The sequence below is a fragment of the Lepidochelys kempii genome, chromosome 14 (assembly GCF_965140265.1).
Source record: "Lepidochelys kempii isolate rLepKem1 chromosome 14, rLepKem1.hap2, whole genome shotgun sequence".
In the NCBI taxonomy this organism is placed as follows: Eukaryota; Metazoa; Chordata; order Testudines; family Cheloniidae; genus Lepidochelys; species Lepidochelys kempii.
In genome coordinates, this window is record NC_133269.1 from 39,504,254 (window position 1) to 39,522,318 (window position 18,065).

Genomic DNA, 18,065 nt, shown 5'->3' on the forward strand with positions numbered 1-18,065 from the left:
GCCCTTCGGCGCTTGAGCCACCTGACGTCAAGTGGTGGGTTCCCGTCTGTGGGTGGCTAAGCAGACATAGAGGCCCCCTGCAGCCCTGTTTTAGGCAACTGTCTGTGAGAGGGGGCAGGGCTTAGGACACCCCTCCCTTGTCGCCTCTCCCACTGGCTAGCTTTGGACTTGTCTCCACTTACACTTTGTAGCGCTCCAACTTGCTGTCTCAGGGGTGTGAAAATTCACCCCCCTGAGCACAGCAAGTCTGAGCGCGTTAAAGTGCTAGTGTAGACAGGCACCCAGCACTGGGAGCCGTGCTCCCAGCGCTCATCCCCTCGTGGAGGCGGATTACCAGGCGCACTGGGAGAGCTCTCTCCCTGGGCTTGCGTGCGACCACACTCGCACTGCAAAGTGCTGCTGCAGGAGCGCTCCCACGACAGCGCTTTGAAGTTTCCAGTGTAGCCATTTCCCCAGATGGCTCCCTGCCGAGTGAGCTGGGTTTTGTGAATCTTATTGTCAGGTGCCTGTGATGCCCATGCATGATACAGGGAGTTTAGGCCCCTAACTCAGCTTTGCAGAGTTGCAGACTATGATTTTCTAGTTGCCAACCGATTAAGCCCTGTGATGTTCAGCATTGCAACACCAAGTCATGGATTGCTCCCTGTGCAAACAGTCTCCTCTCCGCAGAGCCCAGCTGAGCAATTTCTGATTGACACGGGTGTGCACAGAACAGAGACAGAGCACAGGCTGGAGAGTGACACATCCCAGTAAAACCCAGACTCCCCTCCTAGAGGCGCGATATTCCCTGTGGGGGCTGGGGGGACACAACCAACTCAGGCAGCAAGTCCCACAGCTCTGCCCCCGACAACTGCAGCTGGGACACTAAAGTGGAAGAAAGAAGAAGAATTGTTTGTCATGTTTTATTTACAGTAATTACTAAAGGTGGTAAGTAAAGGGAGCTGAGAAGGAGCCTTAATAACCACAGCATGGCAAGCAGATCCCCAGCTACTGAGAACAGTTTTTTTAATGACAGGTTTCAGAGTAACAGCCGTGTTAGTCTGTATTCGCAAAAAGAAAAGGAGTACTTGTGGCACCTTAGAGACTAACCAATTTATTTGAGCATGAGCTTTCGTGAGCTACAGCTCACGAAAGCTCATGCTCAAATAAATTGGTTAGTTTTGTTAATGGCACTAAAATAGCACCAGTGGCCAGGAATTAATATAGGGAATTAAAGACTTACAGTCTCACTTTCAGTAACAGGTCATAAATCTCTCTTCCCTTCCCTTCCCTACTCTCCTTTTCGGTTCATTTTTCTAACCCTCCCTTCTGATCCCTGTTTATTTTCCTGTGTTTCTCCCAGTCTCCTCCCCTCCCTGTTACAGATCAGCCCCCATGGCTGCTCCATCCCACCCCTCTCCACCCCCAATTTTATCCCTTCCCCTCTTGCTGCCCCTAGGCTGGTTCTGCTGTCAGGGATAGTTTCCTGTCACTCTTCTCAGTTCTATTTTCCACCTTTTTTCCTGGACTCTCCCTTTCTTCTTCTTTTATTTTCATTCACATTTTCCTTCTTGCTTCTTCTAATTCCCTCTGGTTAAACCCGCCCTGTCCCTGCCTCCCCCAGTGCTGCCAACCTCAGGAGTTTAAAAAAATCATGACACTGACTGAATGATGATTTTTTTTAGGTTATACAATGGTTTTTCCATCAATCGGCACCCCCTACCCATCCCCTCCACCACCCCCCACTGTGTGTGTGGGACCATGACAGTGCGACCAGTTGTCCTGAAGTGACTTGGGCCCCTGGGGCAGGAGCTCTGGCTGGGAGACCCCATGAGATCCAATCCCACAGATCTGCACAAACCGCTCCCTGCTGCTGCTTCTCCCCAGCCCCCGAAACCCTGATTGATTCATGCTGGGTCCCTGCCCAGCCCCCACCTCTGCCCCTCAGGGCCCCTCTGCCCCTCCTGCAACCCCAGGGGTTCTTCCCCCTCCCCCTCCCACCACTGGGGCTGCAGAGAGGGGGAGGAGCTTCCATGGGCCATCAAGATGAGGCGCCAGGGGCTGGGTCGATGGGAGTCCTCCAAGCTCATAGAGTCTGGGGTCCGTGAGGTCAGAGAGGCTGATTTCTGGTTCCCCACTCTGCTGTGGGTCTCAGGGACACACGTGGAGCTGGGATCCCGGCCACACCCAGAGCCAGGGGTGGATTCTCTCCCCAGGGACGGAGCCCGGCGGGAACGTGAAGATCGGGGCCTCGTCACCAGCATCGATAAATGTCACCTGCCCCCGGTCACAGTCCAGACAAACCCGGATCCTGCTGGGGGCCCGGCTCAGGGGCAGGGGGGTCGCAGGGGAGGTGAGAGCCCGGAACCGACCCCCGCACCGCTCCACTGCCCAGATCCCCCCCTCAGGGCTAAGGCTGATCCCTCCCTTCCTCCCCACAGACTCTCTGGCCACCCCCAAAGCCCAGTATTCCTCACCCCCAACCTCCACCTCCCAGCAATGTCTCCCCGAGGTGAATCCCTCACAGCCCAGCACACAGCGCACAGTGTCAAATCTCTCAGGGGTGTCGGGCAGTCGCTGCCACGTGTCTCCCCATCTCACACTTTTCCCATCCTCAGACAGGACGAGGTCGGGATGAGCCGTGTCTGGATCCAGAGTCACATTCGCTGTGCGGGAGAGAGAATCAGAGTATCAGGGGCAGAGCTCAGCCCTGGGGGAGGCCGGGGCCATTTCTCTGACTCCCCAGCAGCCCTGTTCTGGCTGGGACAGGCCTAGATTGCAGGGAGCTGCCTCTGTCCTAGGCACCTGAGACTGAGTAGAGATGTCACTGCACTTCCTCAGTCTTTGTAAGGAGACCCACTCCATTAATTTCCCATTTGCTTGCATAAGCGTCAGCTCCCAGCTACCCCTTTTGATTCTGCTCCATGCCCAGCAGGAGAGACACACCAAGAAAGATTTTAGAGGAGGGAGCAGAGGAAGCAGATACAGTTTTGAAGCCCAGAAGAAATCTCCCTCCTCCAATGCAGTCTCCACTCCCAGGGCTGGGAACAGAGAGGAAGATGCAACATTGGGGAAGAGCTGATTAACACCAGAGAGTAGCAGGTGGCATTGGGTGAGATAGCCCCATCCCCAGCCCAGAGAGAAGGGAGGAGCTGGCAGCATCAGAGGGAGAGCATCTCCCCAATCAAGGAAGCAGGGAGCAGCTCCAATGGGAGAGCCCAGCCCTGCCCAAAGGAAAGGCAGGATGTTGGAGAAGAGCAATGGGGAGACCCCCTGCACCAGGGTAAAGCAGAGGGATGTGTCAGTCCTCAGAGCAGAGAGCTCTGTTCGGGTGCTGCTCAGGGAGAGTGTTTCTGTTCATTAGCATGGGCATGAACTCAGCACTCGGGTTGGTGTCAGGATTATTTGTGTGATGTCAGCTTGGGATCTCCCCAGGTGTTCCGGCACCTTGGCAGAAGTTGGGGAGGGGGGTACTAGGTCACACCACCTGTGGCCCTGCCCTCTCCCTGGCCCAGCCCCACTCTTCATCTTCCCACCGAGGCCCTGCCCCTGGCCAGGCTGGGAGCCTTGGCCACTATGACAGGGTTCAGAGTAGCAGCCATGTTAATCTGTATTCGCAAAAATAAAAGGAGGACTTGTGGCACCTTAGAGACTAACCAATTTATTTGAGCATAAGCTTTCATTCATGAGCTATAGCTCACTTCATCGGATGCATTCCGATGAAGTGAGCTGTAGCTCACGAACGAAAGCTTATGCTCCAATAAATTGGTTAGTCTCTAAGGTGCCACAAGTCCTCCTTTTTTTTGGCCACTATGGAGAGCCCCTGACCCTCCAGCTCTCCGGCATGCATCACCCAGGGCAGGTGGAGAGTCCGGGGGGAAGAGGAGCAGGGGTGGGGCCACTGAGAGGGAGAAGCACCAGGAAGAAGCTGCACTACACAGCGTGCAGTTGATCAGCCGCCCCTCCATGAAGCACAGCCAACGCTGCGATGTGCCACGCCTGCCCAAGGCTTGCAGTGTGGGGGGCCAACACGGCCCCCTGCCCCCAAACTATGCCCATGTTAAAAAGAGGGTGAGCTTGGCCCCCTGGTCCCCCATGTTCCAGTGCCCCTGGATCTCCTCACTGTGAACAGGTTATTTTTAGGGCTGTGTGTGTTGATTTGGTTGGTAACTTTCGTTACAATCTCAGGAAGATGTTTTCACTGGAATTTTCTCCTAATTTAAAGACAATCTCCTGCTGCAAACTCACCCTGTCTGTGTGCTCCTAGGAATTCCAGTGCAGACGGCAGAGTGTCTGGCGGGGGAAAGGAGAAAAGAGACGAGATTTCAGACTTTCGTATTTATAACAGCGTCCCCACTCTGAACGCATAGAACTGTGTTTTCATCATGACAGAGAAACAGATCGAGAGGCCCAGAGACAGACTCAGGCATTTCATAGAAACTAACTGAAACCTTCTGTTTCCTCTCTCATTCAGCCATCTCCCAGCAATGGAACCAACGTCCTTTCAGCCTCACAACCATCCCAGGACACACAATCTGTCAGAGAGATTTACTTTTCCCCTCCTCATCCCCTCCCACCCTTCCAACTCCAGTTGGTTTGTCTCATTCACTCATGGCCTTTTGTCATAACCTAGACCCAGATCATACAAAGACTTTGGCAAAAAGTAACTTTACCCACTTTGGTCCCTTTGGCCAGGGTCAGGCAGCATCATGTTGTGCGACGGACACTTGACAAAATTACCGGAGTGAGTGACGGACATTGGCGGGGGGTTATGTCATTTAGTCATCATTCAACCCGTAAAATAACGTACAATTTTCCACACTGAAAAAACCATAACCTAGCTCGTTAATAAATAATAAACAATAATAATAGGAATAAATTCAACCCAGGTGAGTGTTTTTGAATGTCCCTCACTGCCGCAGTCAATATTTTTTTGTGGGATTGGGGCATTAAAATAAATATTTCTCCTAAATCCATATTTCAGTGCATTCGTGTCACTACTTTTTCTTTTTCTTGTTTAAATAATATGTCTCATGGGAGGATGAGTGTCTCTGTGTGTGTGTGTCCCACCTCTACACCGCTTACCCCATGTCTCTCCCCTGTCTGTGTCCCTTACATGGGAGATCCCCCATCATGTCACAGGATGTGGGAAGCAGAGGAGGGGGGGTTTCTCAGGGGATCAGGGTTTCCCATCGCCTCACTGTGACCAGGGCACCCCTCTCCAGGCAGGGGTGATCACTCTGAGTTAGAGAGAAATCTTTCCCAGGTGTCTGGCTTTTGGGTCTTGCTGAAATGCTCAGTGTCCAGCTGACCACCATATTTGGGATAGGGAAGGAATTTTCCACCAAATCAAATTGCCAGAGACTCTGGGGTTTATTTTTGCCTTCCTCTGCCATATGGGGCACGTATCATTTACCGATGTTAAACTAGAAGAAATGGTGGTTCTCTGTAACTTGAAGTCTTTAAATCATTATATGAGGGTTTCAGTAATTCAGCCAGAGTTTACGGGTAAATTGCAGGAGTGGGTGGGGAGGTTCTGTGGCCTGCAATGTGCAGGAGGTCAGAGTAGATGGATCATGATGGTCCCTTCTGACCTTAAAGTCGATGAGTCATTTCTTACTTTGTAACTGTCATTTAAAAGCATGTTTCTGGTGCAAACAAAGGTTTGAATTAATCAACCTGAGTGTCTTGGACCCAAATGTCTGGCCTTCTCACCCAGCAATTAAATAGAAGCATCATCTAAGTGTGAACCAATTGACCAGCACCATTCTCTTCCCACAGTCTCAGAGGCTCTTCCCAATTTCCAGTCCTAGATCCCTTCTGGGTACCTTTGAACTTCCTCAGAGTCTCCATTAGCACAATAGTTTTCTGGGAGAAATCGCTGACTCGCTCTTCCAGTTCAGGAGGAATCTCCTCTGGCTGCTGGAACTTCCCCTTCTCACACCTGGAGAGAAACAATTTCCCGTGATTATATTTCATTGTGTGACTCATGATAAGTTCTGGCGAGCGAGTCGCTGCTCTAATGGGCCTGGAGTTCGAATCCTCGACTTCTCCCGGCCTCAGAGCAGCTGCAACACAGCCCATGGCCGTACAACCTTCCCTTCTCAGGACTCCTTAATATTCTTCAGCTCTGGTCTGCTGAGATCAGCTCTGGGGACAAAAGGGGAATTGAGTCTCCATGGCCAATTCACTCCTTGGCCTCCATGCTCTGAGGGACAGGAGGTTCCAATGTAAAGTGCTGTAGAAATCTGTCCACTAGGAACTAAACTGAGACACCAACTCCCCCCTCCCCAGCTCACTCCACACAGGTCTCCAAACAGTCCTCAGGCTGGGAAAGACTCAGGTGGGAAAGACTCTTGACCACTGCTGCCTTGGGCTGAATAGTAACCAGGGCCCCAGTAGTGACAGGCCCATATTCCATCCCCACAATCCTGAGGCAGCCGCTCCCCCAGGGATGTGACATCTCGAGGAAACACTTGAGGTCAGTCTTTCCCACTGAATGGAGAATTCCAGAGTCTTCTGTACCAGGGTGAGAACCTCAGGATGAAGTGGATCAGAGAGATCGGTATCCGACTTTTGATCTTCCCTACATATTTTTCAGTAGAGCCCTGGGGAGATGTGGTGCTAATATCACCAAGCTCTTTCCCAGATTTGTGAGGGGGAGCAAGAGAAAGCCACGTACCTGCTCAAGGTGCTTCTGACATCCTAGAGGAGAGAGAGAGAAGAGAATCTCAGCCCCATCGGGCACCTACAGGGGATCTCAGGGAAGGGAGGCCCCGCCCTGGTCACTATGCTCCAGTGCTAATATTTCCCACTCAGTCTCACCTGCAGGAATTCACTCGCTGGCTTCTGACACTTCCCCTCCAGCTCAGCAATCAGCTCGCTGAGACGGGAAATCTCCTCGGAGAGTTTACTGACATTTTCATTCTGGATCCTCACAATCTCCTCGTCCCGCTTTCCCAGGTGGGCCAGCAGGAGTCGCTCTTGTTCCTCCAGGAACTGCCGCAGTTGGTGAAATTCAGACACAATCTTCTGCCTCTCAGTTTGTGTTTGTTTCTGTACGAAAACAGGGCAAGGGCTGGTCAGGGACATGGATGGAGCCCGGGGTCCTTTCATGTAGAGCTGAGTGTGCAGTAGAAGTGGAATGGGAGCAGGGCCGGGGGCAGAGTGGGGAGTCGAGCCCCCACCGGCTGGAGGCGAAGTCTGAACCTATGCCTGTGTGTACTAGGCTGAGGACTCTCACACCTTCCCCTTTGGCCCCTGCATCCCTCTGAAAGGGAGGTTTCCATGTCTGTCATGGTCAGCGTATTCTGCTATTCATGGTCTCTGTGAATTCAAACCCAGAGCAGCAGGAGGCAGGACTCAGCACTACACTGACACAGATGCCACGGAAGAAAAAAGAACAAACACGTTAATAATGCACAAAATGACCAGACACAGTGGACAGCACCTCACGGGGACATTCAGTTCACTTGGGGAGGATTTCTGGGAAAGCCACAAGGGCTAGACATTAACTCATCAACTGCAATGGAAGCTTAGGGCTTCTCTACACATGAATCTAACCCAACAATCCATGAACATGGAGAAACACACACAAGTCCACGTTCCCCAAGGCCACACAGGAATCTGCCTCCAAATGGACCTCCCATGGCCAGTCCCTGTCAATTAATAACAACAGGCACCTTACCTGATACTCCCACCTTTTCCGCTCTCTAGTCATTTTAAATCCCAGAAGCTTTTCTCTCTCTTCCCTCAGAGTCTTCAAATGGGCCTGGATTTCTTCCTGAAGAACCATAAAGGATTTGAGAGGTTTCATTTAGATGGCTGAGAGGGGAGTAGAGCTGGGTGTTTTTCCACCCAAAACCCAAGATGATTGTTGGTGAATCGCTTTGCGACATCAGGACTACCAAGGAGATGAAACCTTATTAATGCAGACTGGGAGCGTGTCATATTCTGACTTGTTACCCATTCAGGTTCAGGTATTATAATAATTAGAGAGAGATCTCAATTATAACCAAGCTTTATTGGTATTTATGAATTGATTAGTGGAACAGCGCGTAACAGGACACTGGAGTCACATGGGGATGACTCAATAAATCTGGGTTTGAGAAGGTTTAATAACAAAATGATACAAATCCCAGAAGCCACCAGGTCCCTGGAGGTGGCTTTATCCGGTGAAAAAGAGACAGGAGGAAACTGAGGATGCAGGAGGACACCTGTGAGGGTGGGGGCAGGAGTGGGGGGTGGTACTTTGATGCAGAAGGATGCAGGTGGGGGTGTGCTGACAAAGGCGGTGGTGGGCCCAACCAGGCTGAGTGATACAGTTGGGGGTGGGCCCATGCAGGCAGGCATGGGAATGTGCTATGTTCGGGGAAAGCCTCAATGGCCACCCTAATTAAACAGGCTGATTTGTCTGAAGAACGGTTGGGGTTTGCCCCAGTGCTGCCCTAAACCCTTTCCGTGGCAATGCCCCCTGGGCAGGTCCCCCACTGTCCCATTCCCTCATAAAGATCCCGGAAGCAGTGGATTCTGGGAGATTTCAAAAGGCTGCCTGGTGGGATTCACAGAACCACCTTGGCTGGTCCTTGCCCACGTACACAACAGAACAGGTCAGACTGGCACCGGTCAGCTCCAGCCTAGGGTTAGTTTTGTTACAATCCAGTGTAAACCCAGGGGTATTTGACATGGACCTGAGCTGTCTGGAGCCCTTCTGTGTGCAGATTCAAGGTGCTTGGAGTTTAGCCCCATGATCTCCTCTAGTCCAGGCCGGCATCTTCCAAGTTTAACCCCTAATGGAGCAATATAGGAGTTTAGAATCCCAGTGGGAAACCTCGTCTCCCTGCTGGACCTGGGACCTCTACCAAGGAGTCTTTTCCTCCTCATGGCCGCACGTCATCACTACTCAGTGCTGCTGGGGGTGGGGGGCGGGGGCGTAGCCGAGTGGATAGGACACTGCACTTCTACTTGGAAAAGCGAGGGTTATACACAGCTCTGCCACTGACCTATTGAGTGACCTTGGACAAGTCACTTCCCCTCACTGTGCCTGAGTTTCCCTTCCCACACTTTGTCTTGTCCAGTTAGACTGTAAATGGTTTTGTGCAGGGCCCCCCACAATCAAGGTCAGATCTCATCTGGGGTCTGTAGGGTCTTCTGGGATGCAAATAACAATATTAAACACCGTGATACAATCAGTAATAACAGTTACAGCTTGTAACTCCCCCTTCTGAAGTCTGAAAGCAACACTCTCACAGGTTGTCCTGTCCTGTTCTCTTGTGAATCAAGCACCATCTAGAATCAAACCTCACTGATCATTTATCAACTTCTGGTCTGTAGAAAGGTCCCATAGTCACTGGTGGGAGCTGGGGTTGGAAAGGATTTAGCTGCTCAGAGAAAACTTTCCCACATCAGACAAATTGAAAATCTTCCTCTGTTGCTTTTCTTGCCAGGCTGGAGTACCATTTATGTGTAAATCCGCTTTCATGCAATGAAGGCTACACACAGCTGAATGATGCAGTTACACCTGTGTCAGGCAGGGCCGCCAACAGGGGAGGCAAAAGGGGCAGCTGTCCCGGGGCCCAGGGATTTAAAAGGGCCCGGGGCTCCTGGCAGCTGCCGCTGCTACCACAGGAACAGCGGTGGCCGGAGCCACAGCCATCGGCGCCGACTCCGTGGGTGCTCTGCACCCACCGGCAGCTCCCCGCGCCGCCCCCCTGCTCCAGCTCACCTCTGCCTCCTCCCCTGAGTGTGCCACGTCCCCACTTCTCCCGGTTCTCTTCCAGCGCTTGCTGCTGCCGCGGAAGAGCTGTTTCATTTGGCAAGCACCTCCACCCCCGCCCTGCCTCTCTCTCTCACACAGGCACAGCGAGCAGCTTTCCACACGACTGGCTGCTTTGTCTTGGAGCGGAGAAGCAGCCGGTTGTCAGACACGGAGCTTTGAAAGGGGATATCCGCATTTCTACAGCCCAGTGAGTTCAAAACAGTGACAAGAGGGGCCACTTGACTTAAAGGGATTACGGGACCTTTCCGGAGGCCGATCGCAGCACAGTGATGCAACACCTCGTTCACACAGACGCTGGGCGTTTCAGCCGGGGCGCAGCAAGCGTTACGCTTCTCGCAGAGGTGGATTACCAGGAGCGCTCCACCTGCAGAGTCCAGGCACTCCATGTTCCTTGCCAGTGTGGATGGGTCGTGAGTTAGGCTGCCTGTGGCTGCTTTAATGTGCTCTAACTTGCAAGTGTAGCCAGGCCCCATGTCTCCCTAATGACAGGCTTTGTGCCTGCCATCAGTGGCCAAGGCTCCCTGCACCTGCCCAGAGGAAGGAGACTGAGAGGGGTGGGGAGATTTAGGTGGTTCCAGAGATCAGGGAGAAAATCTGGGAAATTAGGAGATTCTGTGGCTCTGAGAGACTGAGTCTGAAAAAGAAAGAATTTCCCAGATCCCCAGTGTTTCCTACCTTGTATTTCTGGGCAGCCTCCTCCAGGAGAAGCACCGGGTGAGTTCTGTGCTCTGAGGATCTCTCACAAACCACACACACGGCTTCCCCGTGCTCATCACAGAACAGATCCAGGGCTTTGCCGTGTCTCTCACACAGATTCTTTTTTCCTGGCTTGAAATCCAGTTCTTTGATTTTTTCCGCTATATTTGCTAGCTGACAGTTTTTTCGGAGAGTCCCTTTCGGGATTCGGGCTCTGCAACTGGGGCAGCACAAGGGGTCAGAGTCCAGTTCTGCCCATGTCTCGCAGTACTGAGTGATGCAGGCCTGGCAGAAGTTGTGCCCACACTGTACGGTGACTGGGTCCCTCAGATATTCCAGGCAGATGGGACATTTGGTTTCCTCTTGGATTTCCCTTACAGGAGCCCCTGAGGCCATGGCTGCTGGGATCTCTAGGCTTCTGTTCTCTCTGCTTCCGCTCTGGATCATAAATTGTTTTGTTGATAGTGGAAATATACAAATAAATAAATGAAATGTTAGTTTTTATTCCATTCCATTTGTTTCATGAAAAACATTCTTTTGAGTTGATTCATTAAAAAAATAGAATGGTAAAAATGAAACAAAAATAATTTTGTTCAAAAATAGTGATGAAAAATAATTTCCCTGGGTTAACCATGCCCAAAGATTTGCTCATGACAATGAGGTTTTTCACACGGCAGAGGACAATCTGTCTCACAGTATGTTACATTGCCTCTCTCACAGGCATGTCATCAAACCTTCTCTAAACACAGGACCAGAAATCACCCCTGCTACCCTCTCTTCCATAGCTCTGTGGCCACAAAAAATACAGGGCAACGTGAACTTCCCCGCGGGATAACAATGTTACCCTGGATACACACAATCAGTTGGTACCAAAGTCCCTGTTTAAGATGCTTAAGTCTCAGTTTCAAAAGCACTTCAATGCAGAAAATTCCTAATGAATCCTATAGGTGCCTAAACTCACTCAGAGCAGTGGTGTCAGATCCAGGAGGGTCCAGGGGGGCCATGGTCTCTGCACTTTTTAATATGGGCATAGTAGCCTTGGGAAGGCAGAAAGCAACAGAGGCAGGGGCTGCGATTCAGAGTGGAGGAGCTGATCATGCCCTGCCCACTGTTCCTCCTCTTCCCCCTGAGGTCCCGTCCCCTGGCCAGGCTGAAAGCCAGAGCCGGGCTCTGCTAACAGGGAGCCTGGGCTGCTGTGGGGAGCCCCATGTCCTCCATCTGCTCAGCGGCTCTGCTGAAGTGGGGCCCTGAGAGGTGGAGTGTGGGTGGTGCCATGCCTGGCCATTTGGGGAAACTCAGGCTCCCCCAGCCTCCCCTACCCTCCGCCAGTGGGTGGGGCCCAGTCTGGTAGCATCCTCTGAGTATGCCTAAAGGATCAGGCCTTGCAGGTAAGTTCACACAAAACACCTGGGGGCAGTGGGGAGCTAAGAAGAGAGGGAGAGAGGAGGAGCTCCCGCATAACTTTTATCCCAGGACTTCGGGCACTCCCCTGAGATGTGGGACCCCTCTGCTTCACGTCCCCCCAACTTCAAAGTGCTGCCTACACAGCTGTTTTAGAGCACTAATGCAAGCTCCAGTTTGTCGTCCCAGGCTGGGAGGCTCAGCGCCATGGACTGTGTAGACGAACCCCAGGGGCCTCTCTCGCCTCATTCTTTTTATTAAAGATTGCTTACAGTATGGTTCTAAACTTTACTATACAATCTTTGAGCCTTAAAATTCCACCTGTACACTAAAGTGAATTGCACTGAATATCATTAAATCCCTGAATCCTTCTAAAATAGACATTGCTTTCCTGCATAACAGGTGGGCCCAGGTCACCAGCTGGCTTCACTCAGCATAGCACCATGAAAGTTAATGTAGCTACTAGAGATGGATGGAGAAAAACAATTCAATTTTGCAACAACTTGGAAGGTTTCAGAATTTGGTTTTGGTCCACATTGGAATGAAAACAGAACCCTTTTGTGAAACTGAATTATGTTAAAATGGGTTGTTGTTTTTCTCTCTCTGTAAGCGATTGGAGAGTCCACCTTGAACCTCAGAAATGTTACCACTGAAAACTTCATCATAATTTATGTTCCTGATAAATGTTTTGGCTTTCGCAAAAGGAAATTTTTCAGTGAAAAGATGTTCAGTTGAAAATGTTGCAACCAACTCTAACAGTTACACTGATTTCTGTCAGCGGAGGGACTTGGAGCCTAGAGTTTTAAGGGATCCAGTGTGATGTTCTACTTTTTTCTAATTCCTAAAAGTGTCAAAACACTGATACAGAGACAGCGCAGTACTTACAGCCCATTTTTGCAGAACCAATACATTGAATTGGTTTCTACAAGCCTCCACATTTTTGGTTCCAAACTACACTTAACCTTATAAACTTTTGAGTTCCCCCCTCACTGTGATCTCAAATGTACCTCAGAGTTCATTCTCACGCTGTCCTGACCCTCACATGTTATAATGTCATTATGTTATATCAAATATGCCAGAACTTAAGTAGAGCAGCACATCTACAAATGTTGTAAAATCATTTAACAATGGAAGATCAGCATTTCTAGCAATGTTGGATCATTTGCAGAAGTGCTAACGAGGAATTTGACATTATTTGTGCAGGTAGACAATGGTCCAAGTAATTGTGTACTTGAAATGACATATGTGGGCAACTGAGCCAAAAAGAAAAGAACAATTAGTCTATAAAAATCTCCTTTCCCATAGGAATGATGGTTCTTTTATGTGGAATCCTGCTCTCCCTGTGTGCACTGAATTACCACAGATGACACTGGGAAATCTATGTATGAAGAGAAACAGAGAACCAGAATTTCAGAAGGTGAAGAATTTTGCCCATAAGTGTCTTTTTCTTTGATTTTTTTTTCTTACAGAAGACCATTCAGAATTTGTTCCAAAGCCCATTGAAGTCAACAGAAAGACACCTGTTGATTTCAATGGACTTTGAATAAGTCCCTAAATAAAAAGGTGAACTGTTTCTTTAAGATATGGCTTTTAGTTTGGCATCAGTTTATCTAGGAGGACTTTAACCTTACTGCAAAGCTAGGAACTGTTGATAGAGTAGATAAGATTATGCTTTCCTTCAGTTTTGCATGAAGTGTTGTTAAATACGTTGCTTGGGCTACGCACAATTTTGTGGTAAGACCCGTATTTTTAGTCTGGTAATTTCCCTTTGCCCTCCTTCAGTCCTATTCCTTCTGGTTTGTGCGTGCATAAGCATGAAAGTTACGAATCATTAGAAGGCAATGACATTGCAAAATCCCAAGAAAAATACTACTGTTAATGAGAATTGTGCATGTAACCCCCTGCTTACTTCAACGACAATTCTGTACTATGACACTGTCAAATATAAAAAATAAATGAACCAGATAGCTGAATAATAAGTAAGTTCACCAGAAACACACATTTTTGAATCTTAAGGACACAATGGGTCAAAACCTCAGCAGGAGTAAATCAGCATATTTCCATTGACTTCAGTGCAGCAGCTACATTGATTCACACCAGTTGAGGATCTAGCCCAATATGACTTAACCTGTAAGGTATGCAAAGATTCAGGGCAGAAAGCTGAAGCCCCACTGCATGGGACAATGTGGCTTCATGAGGGTCCCTGTGGCATGGGGCCCCAGGCATTTGCCCTACTTGCTACCCGCTAACTCTGACTCTAGCTTTTATACGCAGAAAACCAGTTATTGTGGCACAAGTGAGCCATGGAGTTTTTACAGCATGTCGTGGGGGTGGCTCAGAAAGAAAAAGGTTGAGAACCTCTGATCTAGACCATCCCTGGCAGGTATTTATCTAACCTGCTCTTAAAAATCTCCAGGGAAGGAGATTCCACAACCTCCCTAGGCAATTGATTCCAGTGCTTAACCACCCTGACAGTTAGGAAGGTTTTTCTGATGTTCAAACTTAACCCCCCCTTACTGCAATTTAAGCCCATTCCTTCTTGTCCTATCCTCAGAGGTTAATGAGAACAATTTACCTTCCTCCTCCTTATAACAACCTTTTAGGTACTAATTCATCAAGCTGTGAAAATCTCATGTTACATTGCTATGAAAACAACCCACAGTGTATTTGACGGTAAATCACTTTGAATGTAGAGGTATTGTAAAGTTTCCATAAAGAGAGAAACAAATGATCATAGAATATCAGGGTTGGAAGGGACCTCAGGAGGGCATCTAGTCCAACCCCCTGCTCAAAGCAGGACCAATCCCCAGTTTTTGCCTCAGCTCCCTAAAGGCCCCCTCAAGGATTGAATTTACAACCCTGGGTTTAGCAGGCCAATGCTTGAACCACTGAGCTATCCCTCCTCCCTCCCATAAAGAGAGAAACAAATTCTCACAGGATTATTTACTCCTTGTGTTTTGAATAATCTGTCCAAGCAATAAGGATCGTGCATTAGACGTTAGAAACAGTCCTTCTGGAGCAAAATTAACCCACCTGGTTGGGTCTTCTGAGACGTTTAACATCTCCCGGGTGTGGTCAGACTTGGCTCCTCTGGCTGGGACAGTCCCATGCTCGGTGGCTGTTCCCGTCGGTCACGGAGGCGGCTCAGCTCATTCTGGCGATCGAGGAGCTGCAGTTTTGTCTCGGGGATTCTCCGGGGAAGGTTGTGAACAGAAACGGGGTTTGTTCCGATCGATAAACGTGCACTGGGCTCGCAGCCTTCGCCCGGGGACAGTGAAAGTAACACTGGAAATTGCCTCAGTCCAACCCCTGTCCCGGGGGGAGGGGAGAGTCTTCTCTGAAAGACACAGCCCCAGGCCCGCGGGGCCGCCAGTGGGGGGAAACCGGAACTTTCTGTAAAAATTTAACATACAGGGGCTTTGTTGTTGCGGGAGAGGGGGGGTTGTTTTGGGGTTTTTTTTTTCTATTTAGTTGACTAGACTCAGCAAAAGCAGGAAGCAGATTCTCTCTGAAATCAGGCCTGGATTCAGGTAACTGAGTCACCTGAACAACGGACTCTTAGTCCAGTCATGATTTCAAAAAGAGAAAAGCTTTTGCTGAATATCATAAACTAAATGGCAAAAAAACACCCACCCACCCCAACCAACAACAAAGCCCCTTTTGTTAACATAAAGTGACAGTTTCCCACTGAAGATCGTGACCTTCCAAAACAGCAAGGTCATCAGAAGTGATTTGCTCTGTTGTGGCCGCCTGCTGGCCCCCGGTCTATGAGAGAGACAAGGTGAAGGATGTTTGATCTTTTACTGGATCAACTTCTGTTGGGGAAAGAGACAAGCTTTCCAGCAACACAGACCTAAAGAAGAGCTTGGTGTCGCTCCAAAGCTCGTCTCTCTCAACAACAAGAGTTGGTCCCCTAAAAGATTTTTTCTCCCTTACCTGGTCTGAGTTCATCAAAACTCAAACTTCTGAAAACCAAGAAATACAGAGTTAAGGTACAGGCCGGTGCACCCTTAACGCTGCCCCCACGGGGCTGTCACTAGTCACCGGGAAATAATCTGGATGCACCCCAGCTGTATTCTTGGTGTGAGGTGTAGCAAGACCAAATGGGAGAGCTGTGACTCCAGGATGAGGGGATAGGAGATTAATTTGAGGGCTTCCTGCTGTCACATGGGGGCTGCATCTTGCCAGAGCCCATGGCCCTCCCACCAACCCTCTGGCCACTCCTGGCTCACCAAGGGCACCATTTCAGATTTTTGGGGGCGGGGAAAACTTTAACTGTGATTCCAGGCAGGGGTGAAAGTAAGTAGAGGGCCTTACCGGTATGCCAGGTCCCTCCTGGGCAAGGTGGGGGGTGGCTCTGGCCCCTGAAAGGGCAGGGCGTGGGGTGGAAGGGATGGGTTGGGGACCAGACTCCCGCAGCCAGCTCTTCATGGCCACCACTGCCGCAGCGGCTGGGAGCACTAAGGACTTTTAAATTCCAGGGCAGCTGCCCCTTTTGCTTCCCCCCAACAGTCGCCCTGCCGGTACGGGCAAGCAAAAGGGGCAGCGATGTTAAAAGTGCTGCCCCGGAAGTGCTTAAATGTTGGCCATGTACAGGCCAGTACCGGCAGCCGGTTCTTATCAGTTCACCGTACTGGCCCGCACCAGCCCACTTTCACCTCCGATTCCAGGGGCTACTTAGACACCTGAAAATTCTAGGTTTTCTGCAGACAACTTAGGAGTTAGCTGACAGGAGCCCTGTATCTAATTCCTATATAAAGAAAGACAATATATCTACAAACTGCAATTAAAGCCACATTTTGAATATATATCAATTTAGAAAAATCAGGAGATAATAGAGAAAAATATTCCCAATCCCAAGCCTTGAGGTATCAATTCCGGAGCTTTACAAAAGTATCAGAAACACGTTTGATACTTTGTACGCTACCTTTAGTAGACAAAAATAAAATCTGCTTAATTTCTCTAACAGACACATTCTGTGTTACTGCCATTATCTACTCCGTTTTAGTGAACTGTTTTTCACACCACTAAAAATGTATTTACTTAATTTTAACATACATGATTAAGGTTTTTCTCTCTTTTATTAGGAATGGGAATTTATTTTTCTAATTATTTTGGCATTTTTGTTTACTGATCACAGTCACGTACGCGACTCACTAACTTTTGACTCCATCATTGCTATTAGTATCAGACTTGGAACTTTTATTTTTGTGTGAATTTTAAGTTATTTTATAGATAAAAATACCCGTTGTAAATAAGCAACCTGCATCTGCACAGGGTCTAAAGTTATGTGTTTCGCTAATTTAAAAACACAACAACCTGGCACTGCTAAGGTGAGAACAAGCTAAAATTTACATTCGAGGAGGATACTATTAGTGGATTGTCCCACTTTAAGTAATGAATGACAAAGCACAACATGCTAATAAAAGTAATCATGAGAATTACTCCAGCCAGGACAGGTTAGGCATTTTAGAACTCACTCCTCAAAGAATTAAATTGAAGCATAAGAGAGAAATAAAATTATGAAATGCGCAGACCAGTCAAAAAAAAACCAAAAACCCTGCACTAACAGCCCTGCAATCGCTAACCAACTTTGAAAGAATAAAATTACAGAGAACATAGGTGCCTTGCTCATTTCAACAGGAAGTAACAACAACAATAATACAAGTGTGTGTTGGGGGAGAGTGTGTGTATCTGGGGAGTGAGAGACAGTGTGTGGGTGTGTGAGAGAGACAGCGCACTGTCACTTTAAGCTCAGCACTCACTAGTGTGAAGGGTTGTTCAGACAGCAGCAGCTCCCACTCCTCACAAAGAAGCAGCAGCAGAGACTCCTGTCTCCCCACCCCAGCTCAGCAGAGACAGGGTACATGTCTCAGGGTACAGGCGGGGGAGGGGGACACCCCACCATCAGTCCACCCCCCACCACCACCACTCCGCACAGCAGACAGGAGGTTCCCAGGAACAGGGTGGCCAGGGGGGCTCCAAGGCGGGGGTCCAGGAGCAGTGGTGGCTGCAGACTGGAGAAGAGCAGCAGGGGGAGGAGGGGCACTCTGCACCAGAGGTTTCCCCCCCATAGAACGGCGCCCTGGCTGGTCGCCCATCCACCCACCCCTAAGGCTGGCCCTGACATCAGAGACAACATTTATCAAGAGACACTGGGCACTAGAGGGTCACAGGAACAGCCCTGCAATGCACAAAGCTGAGTGAGGGG

At 49.5% G+C, this 18,065-nt stretch overlaps 1 protein-coding gene across 1 annotated transcript; it reads right to left on the bottom strand.

Moving 5' to 3' along the window:
* Positions 1–1,409: 1,409 nt before the first annotated feature.
* On the bottom strand, positions 1,410–15,228 carry LOC140898056 (tripartite motif-containing protein 10-like). The gene is made up of 8 exons (XM_073311498.1): positions 14,888–15,228; positions 10,433–10,891; positions 7,667–7,762; positions 6,805–7,035; positions 6,662–6,684; positions 5,808–5,923; positions 4,228–4,272; positions 1,410–2,645 (listed from the first exon to the last, which is right to left on the bottom strand). Exons 2-8 carry the CDS (start codon positions 10,847–10,849, stop codon positions 2,131–2,133), a joined length of 1,443 nt encoding a protein of 480 aa, XP_073167599.1. The 5' UTR covers positions 10,850–10,891; positions 14,888–15,228; the 3' UTR covers positions 1,410–2,130.
* Between the last annotated feature and the right edge of the window lie 2,837 nt (positions 15,229–18,065).